The 19,636-nt window shown below is 39.6% G+C and overlaps 1 protein-coding gene across 7 annotated transcripts in view; it reads left to right on the top strand.

Annotated features, from left to right (window-relative positions):
* The first annotated feature begins 4,191 nt into the window (after window positions 1–4,191).
* The window catches only part of angel2 (angel homolog 2 (Drosophila)), a 43,274-nt gene continuing 27,829 nt past the window's right edge, over window positions 4,192–19,636 (top strand). The window contains exons 1-4 of one of the 7 annotated variants that reach the window (XM_041182898.1): window positions 4,192–4,363; window positions 6,398–6,499; window positions 8,732–9,276; window positions 16,120–16,373. In XM_041182898.1, the coding sequence (XP_041038832.1) occupies window positions 6,435–6,499; window positions 8,732–9,276; window positions 16,120–16,373 (864 nt within the window). In that variant the 5' untranslated portion in view covers window positions 4,192–4,363; window positions 6,398–6,434. Of the gene's footprint in view, window positions 4,433–6,394; window positions 6,500–8,731; window positions 9,277–16,119; window positions 16,374–19,636 lie in introns of all 7 variants that reach the window. The other 6 variants (XM_041182899.1, XM_041182897.1, XM_041182900.1 and 3 more) reach the window with 6 other exon arrangements.

Below are 19,636 nucleotides of genomic sequence, written 5' to 3'. Positions count from 1 at the left end.
GTGTTGCAAAATTATCATGTATTCTACACAATAATTTAATCTTCTGAGCGAAGGTTCTACAAAATGTCTCCCTGCCCCATGATAAAGAAGAGGACAACTAAAAGGAAAGCTCGTACCACAAAAGGAAAAGAGACAATTAGAGAGAAACAGGAAGTGACCTCTAATGAATAAAAGAATCTGACAGGGAAGGGCGCTGAACTGCTTCTCCAAGTTGCTTTGACATAGTGAAGGGCAAACTCTCTGTTTACAGTTTCCTGTGTAGAAAACACCTGAGATCAGAATGCTGCCATGTCACTATGGGAGGAGAAGTCAAGCCAAGATTAATGATTTCTTCCTTAACCGAGGTTTCCAACCCACGGTGGTTGACAGGGCCCTCAACCGTGTCCAACCCATTTCCCACGCCTCTGCCATCACACCTTTCTCTCCCTCCCAAAAACATGATAGGGTCCTCCTTTGTCCTCACTTATCACCCCACCAGCCTCCACATTCAAAGGATCATCCTCCGCCATTTCCACCAACTCCAGCATGATGCCATCAAACACATCTTCCCTTCACCCCCACTGTTGGCATTCCATAGGGACCATTCCCTCCGGGACACCCTGGTCCACTCCTCCATCACCCCCTACACCTCAGCCCCCTTCCATGGCACCTTCCCATGTAATCACAGAAGGTGCAATATCTACCCCTTTACTTTGCCCCTCCAAACCGACCAAGGGCCCAAACACTCCGTTCAAGTGAAGCAGCATTTCACTTGCACTTCCCTCAATTTCCTCATCTTCTGACTAGGGACTTTACAGCCTTCCGGACTGAATATTGAATTCAACAACTTTAGGTCGTGAGCTCCCTCCCCCATCCCCACCCCCTTTCTGTTTCCCCCTTCCCTTTTTTTTTCCAATAAATTATAAAGATTTTCCTTTTCCCACCTATTTCCATTATATAAAAAAAACCCCACTAGAGCTATACCTTGAGTGCCCTACCATCCATTCTTAATTAGCACATTCGTTTAGATAATATCACCAACTTTAACTTTAACACCTATGTGTTCTATTGTACTATTGTCGTTGGCATCTTTTGATGATCTGCTTCTATCACTGCTTGTTTGTCCCTACAACCACACCCCACCCCCCCACCTCTCTGTCTCTCTATCTCTCCGCCCCCCCACACACACACCCTAAACCAGCTTATATTTCAACTCTTTCTTGGACTCGAACTCAAGTTCTGTCGAAGGGTCATGAGGACTCGAAACGTCAACTCTTTTCTTCTCCGCCGATGCTGCCAGACCTGCTGAGTTTTTCCAGGTAATTCTGTTTTTGTTTTATATTTCACCACATTTCTACTTCTCTTTAGTTCTGAAGAAGAGTCATACGGACTTGAAATGTCAACTCTGTCTTTCTCTCCACAGATGTCAGATCAGCTGAGTTTTTCCAGCAATTTTTGTTTTTGTTTCAGATTTCCAGCATCTGCCGTATTTTGCTTTTATATTAATTATTTTCACATGGCGATCAAAGGAAACTCAGCAGTTAAGCCATAGTACTCTGCAGCTACTTACCTGGTGAATTGTAATCATGCAATATATTAGACCACAGTACACAAAGATTCTGATCCCTGAGGGTAATCAAATTATTCAACTTTGCCACAAAAGTGACAATGTTATTAAGGTGACAATTATTGCTCAGGAGAAGAAAAGGATAACTAACAGAAATTTCAACATGAAAACTATTTGGTTAACAGAAAAGTACATGCTTTTAAGTGTATATAATTAAATTAATTTCAATGAGAAATACAAATATTTGATATCTGTACTTATCAATTCTGCTAAGTTCCCTTCAGCATCATTAACTAGATAAAGAAATGAAATAGTTTACTTGATGGCTGCAAATTACTGATGGGATTCTAAGATACATTAACCACGCTTTTACAACATTGTCTGAATATTTAAAATGATTTAGCATGAAAACCAGAGGAAACTTAGTAGAGCCCAAGCTGTCTTCTGGGAGCTTATCTACAAGAGGATGTTGCTGCTACCGGCCTCTTCTAACCATTGGGGTTCTGGGTTTTCACTTGGGCCTCGTCTGCATTAAGGCCTCGTGATCTCTTTCATGCTGTTGACGGTTTGGTAGTGAACACTTCAACAAGATTAGACTGAGACGTAACCTTTATAGCCTACAAAATGATCCAGAATTGAATCCATCAATCCATCTATATACATTAATTTCTTTGGTGCACATTCATGTTTCTGAACCATAGTTAAATATGAATACTATAAATGCATTGTAGAGGTTTTTGTGATAGCAAACTATGTTTAATCTTTAAATATGTGGCAGAGAGATCATTGCAGATTATGCAAGTGCACAGGCCCGGTGCATTGCCTAGAGTGGCAAAATTTCGTGGGGTGGGGGGGAAGCGTAGCAAAAAACTGAATAAACAAACAGGCTTCAGCAGTGGTAGTCTATCTACAGATAGACATCCACATATACTGATATACATATAGATTTCTATTTCTAATTTCTCACATTCCAACTGACCTGGAGACCGAGGTACATGCCCTTTGGTCAAAAATTCGCAGAGTCTCAGTGACGGTGTCCGCATTTTTAGCCAAAGTTACTCTATTATTAGCAAAGTACAAATCTGCATATAGTTGATGCCTAGGCAGATCCCACATCCGCTTTTCTTTTGTTGTTGACATCATTATGTAGTTAACAGTTGGCAAGAATAACATTGTGGCAAGAAAGCTTGATGAACTCCAATAAGTTTGTCTGGGTATAAAGCTCTCTGATTACTGGCATGATTTTCGAAACTGTAACAAAAGTCGGAGGTACTTTCCATTGAAACAAAAGCTTTTACCTAATCAATTTAGGCAACGCTATTCGCATTGTTTGCATGCCATGTGTTATAGTATTAGTATCTGTTCAATGGTGGATTTATCTAAGAAGCCCATTGTTTGTGTTGTCTCTCAGAAGAAATGATTGATTCAATAAACTATTTCCTCTGGCGAATCCAGAACAAAAGGTACATTAAATTTAGGTCATTCAAAAGCGAAGCACGACTTTATGGCGAGTGTAGCGGGGAATTCTGCAAGGTCCCGTAGATGTTTGAAAAGCTGTCAAAGTACGGAAAAAAACGAAAAAAAACTTTAAAAACTCAGCAGGTCTGACAGTATCTGTGGAGAGAAAGACAGAGTTAACGTTTCAAGTCCAGATGACTTTTTCAGAGCTTCAAAGCACGGACAATATTCAGGAACATGTATTTGTCAAAAAAAGCAAATGGTCTTTTAGCATCTCATCCTTAGCTATGGAGCGTTTAATGATACAAAAGCTTTTGTTAATTGCTAGTTGGCTCATTGAAATAAAATTTTAAACAACAGTATTAACACCGGTTTACTCCACTGTCCTTTATTATGCATGAAAGGTTACTTGACGAAGCTTTGTTATGCATTAAGCATCATGACAAGATGCGATTGTAACTGTAATGGGCATAAAACACACGGGTTAAAATATATTAAAATATTTGATTGGGAATGTTGGGAATGCGAATAAGTGAGGACTTAAATCATGTACGTTTAATATAATCAATGTGCATCCGTTTGAAATGTAATCTCACGCAGAAATTAAGTCTTTCGGGTAGGATCGTTTCAAATCGTCACAAATCCACGAGATATCCAAAATAACTGAAAAAGCAAGTAGCAGGGTGAGTATTTCAACATTGGGGTTTAAAAAATCAAAGTGAATTTAATTATGACTAAACGGATTCGAGTCTGAGGTGTCTTTGCAAACGTTTCTCTCGATCATTTTTAATGATACCTCGGGTATTATTTTAAGCCGGCCCTTGTAATAGAACGCATCTTTTCAGTAGACTTGGTATCTCTTGGAAAAGGTTAATCTTATAAAAAATTAGTTCAGTTGTCACCTTTGCTGGATTGGCAACGCTAGTGTCGCAGGATAACACCGGCTCAATCATTATGTACTTCCACATGTAAGTTAAAATTAGAATTTATATCTTACTTTGCTTCTGATTCTTAAGCTAATAAAGGTCTCGCTTGGATGAAGGCCTGAATTTATTATCGTATTTTGATTTTGTTTGCTCTGTTAACTGGGTGCGCTGAGATTTTGTTTATTATATTGAACCTCGCAGTATGCCGTAATGAATGGCGCGCATGCGTATGTTGTAGTTTTTAGTGTGGCGCCGTCCCACTGCACAGAAGCGGTTGCTCGGGACTGGTAGACCACAACTCCCAGAATGTCCAGCGCACGGCCATTGTGCGCTTCCCGCGGCCTTCGATCGGAGAGAGAAGCCGAGGCCTGGAGCCGCCAACGCGGGAACTGGATCAATCGGGCGGCTGGCGTCTCACCACTTTAATTAAACAGTTAAGGATATACCATCATCAATAATATGGGATTTGAAGCAAACACAACAGCTTCCTGTTGGTGATACCGTACGTAGCGGTTTATTGTTTTTAGTTTTGCATCCTGTTGCTCAGCGAGTAGTGTTAGCTGTGGCTCAGGTGATACCACTCTCGCTCCTGAATCACATTCTGGGTTCAAGTCTCAGTCCAGAGCTTGAGCACAAAAATCAAAGCTGACACTCCAGTGTCAGTGCTGCGGGAGCAGAGGAGTCATCCCCGTGTCCAGGCCCTCAATCAACACGATAAAAAAAAGCATTATCTTGTCGTTATCACACTGGTGCTTGTGGGAATTCACTGAGAGCATCTTGGCTGCTGTGTTCCCTACATTTGTAACAGTGACTACACTTCAAAAGCACTTAGTTGGCTGTAAAGTGCTTTGAGATGCCTGGTGGTTATGAAAAGCGCTTTATAAATGCAAGCCTTTCATTGTCCGGCCCCACATACTCAGCCAATCTTGAACTGTTTACAGCAGAGAATCAAAATTTCTCCTCAAAAAGTTTAGTTATTACAAAAGTTAAATATAAGAACAAAGAATAATTATTAAAGTTGGAATTCATGGAAGGGATGTTTATGCCTCCTTGCCTTCTAACAGTTTGTGGTGTGGTGCCCCTCAAGCTTTTTCTAACCAACTGTCTCTCTACTGGAGAGAGATATCTATGGTTTTTGTGGACTATGGCTAATTACCTAATTGGCCCAAATTTTCCAGCCTCTGGATCATCTGAGTTGGGACCTAAATTGGGAGTCAGGATTTCTGCAGCATCCTGATGCGCAGACATATGCGGAAATCGTCCAGGAAGTTTAAATTTCCAATGCTCTGATATCCACTGCCCCATGCCCTTCATCACCCAACCCCCCACACCCCCTGACCCAACTACCCCACCACACCATTCACTTAACTCACCCCCCTGAAAGACTTGGACCTTTAAAATTTTACCCAATTGTTGTTATGAAAAGGGGCATGTCTGCCCTTCCATCTCTCCTTGCATCCAACAGTCTTCGCCTGGAGAGCCTGCACAAACCCTTTGCTGCTTCAGCTGGCATCAAAAGATATGGCTGAAAATTCATAAAAAGGGTTGGGTCACAGAAATCTTTGCAGACGTCATCAATTAACTTAACACTGACCCTGATCGGGAGATTTGAGTCAATGTTTTTACTGGAACAAAGCAGCCAAGTTTCATGTGAGAGTGACCAGCTGATTTTGGTTAAATTATAATCCTTATTTATGATACATCTCTGCACAAAAATAAATGCAGATCAGTTTGAATTTAATTTCCCAACACAACTAGTTAGTAGGAATTCCATGATCCTTCCAACAATAAAGAGAGATGAAATTGAAGTGGGGAGATGGTTGCATAGTGGTAATGTCACTGGGCTAGTAATCTGGAGGCCCAAGGGGGATACAAGTTCAAATCTCATCACAGCTGGTGGGTGGAATTTAGATTCAATTAATTATTAAATCTAGAATTGAAAGCTAGCCTTAGTAATGGTGACCATGAAACCATCATTGTCACTAATGCCCTTTTAGGGAAAGAGATCTGCTGTCCTTTCTTGGTCTGGCCTGCATGTGGCTGCCGACCCACGGCAATGTGGATCACTCTTAACTGTCCTCTGAAATGGCCTAGCAAGCCACTCAGTTGTACCAGAACACTACAGAAAAGTCCTAACATCACTGTGGGAGTATCACTGCAGTGGTTCAAGAAGTTGGCTCACCACCACCTTCTCAAGGGCAATTAGGGATGGGCAACATTGTGGTAGCTGCAGTGCAACAGCCTTCCCATGTTAAAAGACTCCACATGCAGGTGCTTGCCACAGATTTACTCAACCCTCGTTGCTTTGAGGGACTACCAAGAGAGAGGGTTAGGCAACAAAAGCTGATGCCCTCATGCTATGAAAGAATAAATAAAAATTGTATAATTAAATGTTTGATATGTAAAACTTTTATAGGTTTTTGTTTTAATTTTTTGTGTATAATGTCTTGTGGGTTTGATTCAGTAGCTCCTGGAAGAACAGTTTCTGCTGCAGTTCTTGAAGAATGAATGCCAACAGATTCACACCTTTTGGGTACTCTGCTAGGCTGAATACACACAGCATAAGAGGGTAGGAATTCACTTAGTGTTAATATCCACACGAACTAGCATAATCTTAAAAATGGAAAGGCCCAGCATTTAATTAGCAAAAAATGTTACACTTTTTAGTCCCTACCATATTGTTGCTTGTCTTCCTTCCTTGTGCTAGTCTTCCTATGAAATTGTAGAGCTTTACAGGGCTATGAGTATTGGGCTGCAGGTAATCCTGTGTGGTTCTGTGCAGTGAGTGACAGTAACCAATGTGAGGCTGAGCTAATAATGCCTTTTGCACATTTTTAGCTTAGATACTTAAAAGCATTAGGGAATCCTGGCTAACACTCCTTTCTCATTACAACCTTGGACAGTGCACTTTTTCTTCCTCAACTAGTTTGATCTGAGACAATCTTTCAATTTATTCAGCTGACGTACAGAATACGGACTAAATACACTTTGATGGGGCCAAATTATACAAAAAAAACTAATGCAATCACAAAGATTTGGTTAAAGCACTTATATAAGTTATGTGATTTTTCACAATTTCATGTTTTGTTTTCTATTGTTTAATATTATAGATGTGAATTCCCTATTTAAATATAGACATGGAGTATTGAAATAAAAACAAAAAGTCTTTAAAAAATGACTCAGTAGGTCTAGCAGTATTGGTGGAGAGGGAAGCAGTTAACATTTTGAATGATGACTTTTCATCAGAACTGGAAGTATAGAAATGTTTTCATCACTTTCAAGTTACGTATTGGGATCGCATTCATATTAATTGAATTACCTTTTGATCTCAATGCCATTGTGGCTGTGTTCAGTTAACATGAAACTCAAAAATTTTCTATTTAAACACTGACCTTGCCCATTAGCTGATCCTTGTCAAACTGAAACCATAGATATTCCTGAGTTTTGAAGACTTTGCTAAGCTGAGTCAGCTGCAACCTAAAAATTAACTTGGATTAAAAAAGGTATATTGCATATGCATGGGCATTTTCTAAATGTTTCAACGTTGTTGCTTTTCACAGCCTCAGAATGTGCCATGGCATTTTAGAACTAATTAAGTATTTTTTGAAATGAAATCACTATTGAAATGTAGGAAATGGTAGCCAGTTGCACACAACAAGGTCTCACAGACAGCAATATGATGAATGACCAGAATTTATTTTTGGTGATGTTGGTTAGGTGCATAAAATGTTTCACTTTTGCGTCCTATTTTTTTTAGATAGAAATGCCAAGCTTGGATGAAAACAAAACTTCAGGTTTGGTCATGGCTTGTAGTTTTCTTTAAATCCATTTTTTGGTCATACTGTATCTTCCATACAGAGTGCCTTTTCACACAAGCTTAATACACTCTGTTTACAATATCTTGCAAAGGTCACTGGAGTTCCATGAATAGAACAGGCATCATGTAAATTTTCTTGGGATCTTGAGAGGGTTGGGTTGGTAAATTTAATAGTCTGCCATATTTGACAAAACAGCAACAGCCTGTTTCAATTCAATAATAACGTCTGCTGTCTAGATTTTAGTTTTCAAAAGGGAGTAAAAATGGACAAAATTTTGTTTCATTTAGCTGTTGGAGAAATGTCTAAGCTGTAAAGGCGTGTACAAATTTGTTGTGCATACTGATTTGATGTTGAGCCTGGCACCGAAAACAGCATTTGCATTTCTGAAGAGAGCTATTGAAAAAGAAGGGGCAAGAAAAGACCAACCTGTTCATTAGTGATCACCCTATCCATAACACCCTCAATTGCTGATGATGCTAGCTCCAGAATGAAGTAAAAATAAACTTGTGGTTGCTTTCAGGAAAATTTGGGGACTCCACAATGCAAACGTTGTTTTAATTTGATTTCCTGCATTTGCAGTTTTTCTGCATTAGTGATCCCTCATTCTTTCATATTTTTTATATTTTCCCTATTTAAATCTTCCAGATGAATGCATGCCATTTAATTTGAGATTTTTCATTTCATTTCCTGATGAAATGGCAAATTTTGCAGATTGATTCAGAAATTAGTTCTTCAAAATTTACTTGCACTGTACACTGCTCTGCAAATCCTTATAGTAATTATACAGGTTAACGATTAATACAAATGATTTCAAGGCTTCACTGTCATATTTAAGAATTATAATATTCACCTTTTCACTTTGTTTTAGCAAGTTGACACTTTGTTAAAACTTTTATTTGATTTAGATGTAAATTCCACAGTTTGTTTTGATGTGATATCCTTTATGAAACATTAAGTAGATGATATGTATTTGTGTTTTCTAGCAACCACATGCTTACTCATCATCTGCAAAGCTTTGGTAGGAGCTGCGTAGTCCGCTCAGAAATCCCACAATGGTTCCATAGGACCTCAAACCTTTCCTGTCCTTGGTGGTCATCCAGTTTTGCTCCTGAGACATTGAATCTACAAGGTTTTGGGAATCCTGTTCCTTTCTACTGGCGGCCCCCTTTCCACTGGCAACCCCCCCCTTTCCACTGGAGACCCCCTTTCCACTGGCGACCATTTTTCCATTGGAGACCACCGTTGAACTTTTATAGTGGTTCATGGACAAGAGGCAGATCTTCACAACAAGGTTTTACTACTTATTCAATAAATCAATCATCTCATTGTTCTATGGAGCCAAATGACAGTAGCCCTCAAGCTAAACGAAGGAAGCATGATCCAACAAATCAGACAGAACGGAGCCCTTCAGAATTCGATAACACAAATCGTGCAACACAGGAGAATTCTGGCAATATTACTTTTCCTGGCAATGAAGTGGGAAATTCATGTGTCTCCAAAGAAGATCAAGAAACTACATTCATAAAAGGTAACACTGATTAATATTTAATCCAATTAACCTGTTTTGATGTAAAATATCTCATGATGAAGGAAAATAATGATTTAGAATAACATCTGTAAATATAATGGCAATTCTTTTATGAAATATATCTATCTGTACTCACAAGAGGCTTGCTTCTCTCAAGGATCTCAAGGACTACAGCGAGGGATGAAATGACAATGCTGTTCTATGATCAAAATTAGGAAGCTCTCTTTTATAAGCATGCTTATAAGCTCTTGGGGCTTTGGGCAAGGTTTTTATTTCAGTTTGTTGTAAAAATCTTAAATTAATTTTACTGGTCCCCCCACCTGCCAGCCTGTATTTGTATAGTTATAAAAAAAACTTTTATTCAAGAAAGAAACATTAAAACTGGAAGTGAATACAGGAATGACCCTGAGTTTGGATAAACATCATATTGAAATGTGTGTTGAGATGGGAGAAACAGAGCTTCCAGAAGTTTTCCAAAAGCTTAAACTTTACCGAATTTCATTATATTTAGGGTACCTGCTTAACTATTTTGTACAATTAAAGATTGTGCAGAAGGAGTTGCTAACACTTTCTAAGGAGTTGAGTTTTTTATTCATTAGGTTGTGTTCCTAGTTGGCACAGCAACTGTAAATTTGTAGAAGATACAATTCTATTTTAGTAGTTTTGTCCTTTTTTTGAGTGAAACTTTGGTGTATAGTTCCATGAGTACCTTTGGGACCTCATGCCCTATTTTTAATATGAACACTACATCACCCCAAATCTTTCCCCCATTTAAAGTTTATGCCAGGTGAATAAAATGGGTTAGAATTTTCTGTAATGGCATGTGACATTATCTGATATTGGTTAGACTTGCCGTTGCAACCTTTTTGGCCTACTAAGTTGCTGAAAGTATAAGCTAATGTCACGGTGAGGAAAACAGGGCATTAGGGACCTGAGTGAAAAAGGTAGCCAACTATATCTCCTTAACCAATCAGACTGAAGAATTGAGAGATATTCAGTGTGAGGACTGAGAAGTGTAAATTATAATGGGTAAATTCAATATTAAATCAGCCACAAAAATATAAATAAAGGAAAGAACTATTGGATTGAGAGACAGGGAAATGAGACAAAGGAAAAGTAAAAACTATATATTTTTAAAATTTATCATTCTTTAAATCTCCCATAACAATCAACAACACTTGCATTTATATAGTGCCTTTAACATGTAAAGCACTTGGGATGTTTTACTAAGAGCAATATCAATAAAACATTTTTGATCCTGAGCCACAGAAGAAGATATCAGAACAGATGATTAATAGCCTTGTTGAACATATAGGCTTTAAGGAGCTTAGGCAGGTTCAGAGTTGTGCAGTGTTACATAGATGAAAGTAGACATTCTTAGGGATGGAGTAGAGATGTGTTGTTAAAGCTCACCTCTGGATCAAATGCAACATCAAGATTATGAACCACTTAGCTCAGCTTTAGACAGTTGCCAGGGATGAAAGCAGTGGGTGAATTTGAGATAAAGACCAAAGACAGTGACTCCAAGTTTTCCAGTATTTAGTTGGAGAAAATTTCTATTCATCCAATATTGGATTTTGGACAAGAAGTGTGACAAATTAAAGACAGTGGACTGCTCCAAAGAGGTATTGGTAAGATAGAACTGATTGTCATCAGTATCTGTGGAACCTGATGTGTATTTATTTTATGTCGCCAATTGGCAAAATGTAGAGGAAAAATAGAAGGGGCCAAGCATAGATTCTTGAGGGACTCCAGAGGTACCAGTAGAGGAGTGAAAAGAGAAACCATTGCAGGTGATTCTCTGGCTACAGTTCAATAGATGAGAATGCAATCAAGTAAGGGCAGTTCCGCCCAGCTGAATGATAGAGCATTATGGAAGAATGCTGTGGTCTGCTGTGTTGAAGGCTGAAGTTAGGTCGAGAAAGATAAGGAGAGATAGATTACCATGCTCATAATTACAAAGAAAATCATTTGTGGCTTTGATAAGGGCCGTTTCAGTACTGGAAATTGCTGGAAAACTGATTGTTAGAATTAAAATGGAATTGTGAAAAAGATGAACACAGATTAATACCTGAATTAATGTTACTCTATACTTGTAATGGGACATTTTCAGTGACAGAGAGGATCATTGAAAATAATTAATCATATCATTCAAAGGTTACTTGTGCTTTAAATAACAAGACAACTTGCTGTGGTGAGTTTAGCTGGTATGGACATTGCAAATACAGCAACATTATGACATTCAGTTCATTCCAACAGTAAGTCAGACAGTGAATTGCTGCTTTTGCAATGTTAACAGTGGAGCAGCGTAACTTGGACAGCAAGCTTTGGATATTAGCATTTGACCTCGCCTGAAGTTCCTGTACTACCTAGACATAATTGACAGAGAGCAGCATTATTTTGAAGATATTTTGATAGTAAAACCTGGTCCATTCTCTAGGCTGATACATTTTTGCAATAAATGTTTCTTTGCTGTCCTGATGAGTGTTTTAGTACACTGATATTAAATTGTGTCAAAAATGTGGTCATGATTCTCAAAAATCATTTTTAGTTTATTTTGCACCTATTGCCGTAAAGGTGGACAATGCTGTACAGGATCTCTAATAATAGTTTTTGGGAATGGGAAGGGTTACAGGCCAAAAGATTTCACTTCTATCACAAAGTGTTTTATCTTTTATAGCCCTATTTGTGAATATTTTATGGGAGCTAATCAGCTACCACTAATAAGATTTTCATCCTATTGGTTGTTGGTGTTCAATATTCATGTCAATTTGGAGTATTCTGATTCTGGGAGTAGAATCTTATTTTTTTCTCCTCCTTGCTATCTTCCTGCTATGAGGTCCCACCCATGAGATGTGATGATCCTGACCATACATGCACTAGCTATAAATATACCAGCTCTATTTATAGCAAGTCTTTCTGAGAACTCCTCCTTTTGGACCAAACAAAATTGCATCCTGAAAAAATATGTTTTTGCGCAATGATTATGAAACGCAGGGAAGGTGCTGAACAAGTTTCAACAACCTGACCAACTAGTCATCCAAATATGGATGCAAATGGGATGCTGTACACAGTAACTACAGAAAACCGCATTGTGAATGTCTTGAGGTTCTGAAAGATCTTGTACTGGTAGATGATATTTTGTAAATGAAGGCTGAGAAACTGGGTTGAATGGGTGGGTAAAATGAGCACTGTTTAAGTTGTTGTTGCTACTAATTCCTATATGTGGTGTGGAATAGGTTATAATGAGCACCTTTGAACGTATTTCAGAATAAGTTTAGTTTCCTAACTTCCAGGAAGAAGTGGAGTAGTTTATTGGGCTTCATGCTGTAATGAGAGTAAAGGCACCAAATTTGCTGTTTGGATGGACACACTTGCTTCCCCCCCCTAGCATTCCCACACTCCCGCTACATGCCATTAAAGCTATTTAGCTAGGGTGTAATTCTTTATGTTCTAAGGATGCTGCATTTAATCTGCTGACTCTTTCTTTATGATTGCGATTAGATTTTTCTAACTATCAAAAGTGCCAATGCCATCCCAAGAGTAAATGGAGAAGTTGAGGCTGCAGTTCTCAGCCGTGCATAACAATACTATGCAATTGAGTAGCATTCCGTGCACCATATGCTTAGCTCTTGAATCTAATGCATGTACCATTACTTGCTGCAGTATCCTGGCATGCCTGCATCTATTTTTAAATTAGTGCGTTTTAATATAGGGACAAGAAATGTCCATAGAAAAGGGCTTGGCAGAATATGGTAAATGTCAAAAATTATATAGGTCTGGGTTAACAAACATTGGTAATGTGATGTGAGTGTCTTGGCTACCATCTTGTGAGCGTATGCTGCATCCCAAATTGCCCACGTTTTTTCATTCTTATTCATGCACCTCATGGTTAATGACATGAATAGCAAACTTTGGATATTGGCTCAGAACCTAGAGCACTTACTGTGATGTGAACTTCACAGGCAAATTTAGATGCATTCTAACAGTTTTATCTTGGAATAGTCCTTAGTTTTCTTGTCAGTTCATAGACCTATAGCTGTGGCCTTTAAGGAGGTACATTTGAGTAATCACTGAAAAGTTGTATGCTGTAATTGGTTAGAAATTTGGTGGAATGGCTTTACATGTGCTACAAGTATCCAGAAAGGATGATATTGAGACTTGGTATTACACCATTTAAATTTAAAGCTTTTAACAAAATATTCCAATACAATTCACAGATACACATTGGAAATGAACACCAAGTAAGGCAGATAAATTTTAGGAACTACAATCGAAAAGATAGATTTAGGCAGAGTGCTCTCATGAGGCCTACAGAGCAGAGGGTGCACATAATCAATTAAACATTGGATTCAAATGGCTGAAGAAGTTGATGGGTGTAGAGACGGGAGAAGCAGCTGGAGATTGGGTTTTAACAAGTTATTGAGGGATTTTTAGACAAAAAAACGAGGGCCCGGATTTTCTGAGTCAGACTGACTCTGGATGCCTTTAAAATGGTGAGTGAGACCCGATTTCAGGATTCCTGCTCCCATTCCTGTTCCTGGCAATTTTCACCAGTGTGGGATAAGTGCACAGATAGCAGCCCTGCCCCCTGCACTCCCAACCTGGCTGGTTCCATCGCTGGGTTCGGCATCTCATAACCCCACCCCGAAATTTTCATGGAGTCCGGCCAGCTTCCAGAGGATTTATGGTTTACAGGCTCTGAGAGGAGTCCTGAATCATAGTCTGGATTCGAGAACATTTTGACAGGTAAGTTTAAAACGTCTTACCCATGCACCCTCATGTGCTCCATGCCCCGCCATGTGCCTTCCATTACCCCTATGCCCTTTCCCTGACCCTGCATTTTCCATGCCCATTCGCCCAGTATGCACTATGTATAGATTTAGTGAGATATAAAATAACATTGGCAAGTTTTTGAAATGCTCATTAAGCAAATCTCCTTTGGAATAAGGCTGACAATTTTATTGGGTGTAAAAGCTGCAATCAGATACAGACATTCATCATTTCAATAACAGAAGCTTTACTCCACTCCATACCTCTTAAACATGTCTAACTGAACATACAGACATTGAAAAGACACATCAAGCCACATTAAAGAAATAATAACTTATTATAAACACAAAGCTGTCAATCAATAAGAGTGAACACTCCCCTTCAACTTATGTGAACAGAACCCTGCTGATTCCATTAGTGAGACTTGGAGTTCAGCCAGTTATTCATAATGAGACCAACTGGCAACTGTATCAACAGAAACATATGGGCAGACATTTGTTTCTCCAGATGGCCTCATTATTCTCAAAGCAGTTATTGCTACCTAAAGTTTTCTGAAGTGGTTAAGTAGTATTAAAGAGCTCTCTGAGATTTGCATCTTTTAGTGTCAATAATGTGTATGATATTTTAATCATGTCCATCACATCTCATGACTTCTCCATTGTTGCTAAATTATCAGGCAGCTTATCCGACATCCAGCACTGGATGAGCCGGTATTTCCTCCATTTAAATATTGGAAAGATTGAAACCATTGTTTTCAGCCCCACTGCAAACTCCATTGCTTAGATACTGATTCCATCCCTCTCTCTGGCAACAGGCTGAAATTAAGCCAGTCTGTCCACAACCTTGGTATAATATTTGATCCGGAGTGCAAACATGTGGTCAGAAGCTCATCTACCGTCTATTTCCTACTCCATAACATCACCCGATTTTGTCATTGCCTCAGTTCATCTGCTGCTGAAATCCTCATTCGTGGCTTTGTTATCTCTGAACCTTACTGTTCCAATACACACTAGGCTGGTCTCCCACATTCTACCCTCTGAAAACTTGAGGTTATCCAAAACTCTGCCCATGTCCTAACTCACACCAAGTACCGTCCCCCTATCACCCTTGTGCTCCCTGACCTACATTGGCCCTGGGTTAAGCAGTGTCTTTCTTTTAACATTCTCGTTCTTGTTTTCAAACATCTCCATGGCCTTTCTTATCCCTACCTCTGTAATTTCCAGCCTCAAAACCCTCCAAGATATCTGCTCCTATCTAATTCCAGCCTCTTGAGCATCCCAGGTTTTAATTGCTCCACTGTTTGTGGCCATGCCTTCAGTTGCCTCAGCCCTTTGGAATTAAGCTTTTGGAATACCCTCCCTACTCCTCTTTGTCTCTCTAACTTGCTTTCCCCCTTTAAGACACTCCTTAAAACCTACTGCTTTGACCAAGCTTTAGGTCATCTGACCTAATACCAACTCATATGGCTGCATGTCGTATTTTGTTTTACAACTCTCCTATGAAATGCTTCAGAAATGTTTATTATGTTAAAGGTGCTATATAAATATAAGTTGTTGATTATGTGATATTACTATAGTAAATTTACTGAATTGCCAAGCTACTTTCTTATTTAGGCTGCTGCAGTTTATCCAAAACCAAGCTCCGGGGATCGGAATATCAATGAGGTTAACACTAGTTAACTAGTTTTTTTATATTTGCGAAACTTTTTTTTTTCCCCCATTTCTTCTCCTGCAACAATTGTCATCTACATCCAAGAGGAGATCTGTTCCCAGGCATTAATTGGGACATTCTATAACTGCTTATCTTAAGAGGTGTATGTACATCATCCGAGGTGGGCTGTATGTCCCCCTTCTTTCTCTCTCTGGAAAATGGGAAACTCTTGGCCTCCACTACTCATTGCAATATCCCTGAAACCACTCTGCCAAAATAAATTGGAGCATTCTCGACTATTGCCGTTAAGATAGTACCTGAAAACAAGGATTTCAATGAAGAACAAGCACATAACATTGCTGTGTAATTATGCTGTAGAATGCTGCAATTTAGTTTTTCTCATTTGTAATCTCTTTCCAGTAGGGGCAGTACATAGAAAATGGGAGGATTTTACTTCATTGTACAAGAGCAACCAAGGTACTAGTGAATCAAAAGAAACCTCAAATGGAAAACAGAAGGAAGTTTTTGATTTTTCAGTGATGTCGTACAATATTCTGGCACAGGATTTGTTGGAGGACAATGGTCACTTGTATAAACATTGCAGTCAGCCCTTGTTGCAGTGGGGATTCCGATTTCCCAACATCCTTAAGGAACTGAAACAGTTGGATGCAGATGTAAGTAGTTCAATTACCTGTACATCTTCCCGAAGGTTTAATGCATAAATGCATTTCATGGTGATGTACCATACAAACTGGGAAATTCTTAAAGCTGACCTTTGCTAGGGCAATGGGAAGGAGAGAAACTCAATTTGCCTCTGTATCCCTGGCCTAAGGAAGAATCAGCCAGGGTTCTTGCTTACTTCTGTTCACTCACCTACACTGAAAAGATGCATCAGGTAAGGACACAGGATTGGTCTTGGCTTTTGATCATCATTGTCAAATACCAAGATGATGCCCAGTGTTGGAATTCACACTTGAAAAAATAGTTTCTTGGGTAAGTCAAAGAGGCTTGTGCCTCTGGACATGTACTCAAACATAAGTAACTTATTTAAGGAGAGAAGACATCGAGAATTTGGTTTGGAGGTTGATATAATCGGAAAGTGACACTTGCTATAGATGTTCGGTAATGCAGTGCATTGGTGTATTGTATTGTGCACTGGTCGATTTATGCCCGTTCACATTCATGGAGATCCTATTCTTAAACTTGAATATTCCTTTGGGGAAGAAGAGCAGAAAGCAAATCAATTGTGTTATAGAGCAACTTGGAAGTAGTTTAATGATCTAATCAGGGCAAGCAAGTGGAGTTGGGATCAGGAATGGATCAGCCATGAGGGGCTGTACGGCTTATTCCTATCCTGTTTCTTATGTTCTTATTATTGTTTCTGTCTCATAATGGGGGAAAAAAAGCTTAAAATTAATAGATGAAATGTGTATTTTGCAATTATTTCTAATATATGATGCATGCTGGTTTAAAAGTGGAAGGAGCAAACAAACAAATCGACCTGAACTGTTAAAATGAATAATTTAGTTTTTCAACACCTTGTATACTCTCACAAAGAAGCAAAAAAGTCAAATATTAAAAGCATATAATAGATCTTTCAATATCCCAGCATCTGTAAAGACAAATGTGTATATATTAGCATTTTGGGTGCAGACCCTTTTGTCAGAACTAGAAACTAAATAAATTAGACCCTTTTTCATAAGACCATAACAGAATAGGGTAGTCGGGTTTGCTAACTTAGAATCATAGAATGATACATCACAGAAGGGGGCCAGTTGGTCCATCGTATTTGTACTTTCTCTTTGAAAGAACTATTCAATTAGCCCCACTTTTCTGCTCTTTCCCAAAACAAATTTTTCAATTTATCCAATTTCCCTTTGCAATTTATTCTTTAATCTGCTTCCACTATCCTTTCGGGTCGTGCATTCCAATTCATAACAATTTACTGCGTATTTTTTTCATGTGTGCCTGGTTCTTTGGCCTGTTACCTTAAACCTGTATTCTCTGGCTTTTGATCCTTCTAGAACTGGAAACAGTTTCACCTTATTTACTGTGTTCAAAACCCTTTTGTGATTTCAAACAACTCTATCAAATCCCCACTTAACCTTCACTGCTTTATGCAGAAGAACCCCAGTTTTTCCAGTCTCTCCACTTAAAGGAAGTCTTTCATCCCTGGTACCTTTCTAGTAATTCTCCCTGCACCCTCTCTAAGACTTAACATATTTCCTAAAGTATGGTGCCCAGAATTGGACACGTTACGGGGTATTTTGATGTGGTAACGTGCTGGGAGTGGGTTGGGATGGGACCAACAGCATACAGGGAACCTGCAAGCGATTGTAGTGCAGCTGTTAGCAGGTTTTAATCCAGCCACTGAACTTGCATTTGACTTCCAGGTTTCCCAATCAATTAGTATGAGCAGGCGTAACGATAATCTGCATGAGTCAAATTTAATTATAAACTATTTAAACGGTTATTGCAAAGATGACAATTGGTGGATTGGTGAGGTCGGGAGGCAGAGGAAGTAAGTGTCATTGTGGAATAACAATGCGGCAAGTCTTCGCCTCGCTTCACTGATGCCTCTCTAGATCTGATGCTACAGTCTGTAAGGGCCTGCAGGGAGACAGGCCTCCCTGCCAACAGGAGGAAAAAATTTGCTACCAAGAACAGATGTGCGTGGCTAGAGATTGCATAGGAAGTGAGCTGCAAGTGTTTGGCGCCATGGTCCTCGATTCTGTGCAAGAAGCGGGTTAATTACCTAATCAGGCCAGGAAAGTGAGTAAAATGGCACATTCAACTATATCCTGTTGTACATATCTCACCAACTCCCTCATTCTATCTTCTCAAGCCTACTCCAGCACATCATTTTTCACATCATTTTACCATGCAGGTGCACTTATCCTTTCTGTCTGTACACTTCTCATATCCCTATCTTTGCATCCACCACTGACACACCCTCATCTTATCACTTCTCTCCCTCATAGCTATCCTCAACAAATGCTCTCCTTACATCCATTCAACGTGTGCCATCACTCTCACTCATATGTCTCTCTTTCCTAGCAGGAGCACAGAACGCAAGGAAGAGGCAGAGAAACGGAGGAGATCCGCCAGAAATCTTGGTACTTACATTTGCAGAGGAGGAACCGCTGGAGATCAGTGGGTCTTCGCATGACTGGCCATTGGAGATGGAGGTTTCCCAGCTAGCTGGTGATGGAATTAAATATCACACAGCCACATGGCATACAATGCTCGGTCATGTTGACCTGACATCACCCAGTGAAATATGATCATGTGCATAATGTTCACTTAAAACATCCTGACCTTGATAGTTCTACTTCATGTCTTTAATCTCCCACAGGGCCATCAGGCATCCTGCAAGAGGCGGTCCAGGTGGGCGACATCAATTTCAAAGAGAAGGAAATATGTCCCTGAGGATGCACCATCACAGGACTCGTGCAGATAATGCACAAGCTCAGATACTCGCACTTCAGTAAAACCAGTAAGGAAGATAGTTGGGTTTTTACTTGGTGCCTCATTCTTAGCAGGTTAGCAGAAGGCAGATGGCAGAGACAGGGACAACATTGGAGAGCCCACATCAGAAGCTGCAGGACACCTCAAGCTCTCTTCAGCTGGATGAAGTTGTCACACCTCTGGGGATGTTGTTGAAGAGGATGTTTCTGGAGCAGCAGTAAAGAATGTGTGAGGTACTGGCACGCTTGCAGAGAAATGGAGGAATCTATCTCCAGCATGAGTGACATGATGTCACAGGCCCTTGTGATGATGTCTTTTATGAAAAGAATGGCCACCTGCATGGAGCATCAAACAAGCGCATACTGGCCCTCACGCTGAATGCCACTTTTAATAGGATTAACAAAGTCCTAGAGCCCCACTGATGTGCAGCAAAGAGCTCTCCAGCTCATTGCTATCATGGAGATGCAGG

Source organism: Carcharodon carcharias, chromosome 2, assembly GCF_017639515.1.
Source record: "Carcharodon carcharias isolate sCarCar2 chromosome 2, sCarCar2.pri, whole genome shotgun sequence".
Lineage (NCBI taxonomy): Eukaryota > Metazoa > Chordata > Chondrichthyes > Lamniformes > Lamnidae > Carcharodon > Carcharodon carcharias.
This window is presented reverse-complemented; position numbering and strand designations above follow the sequence as displayed.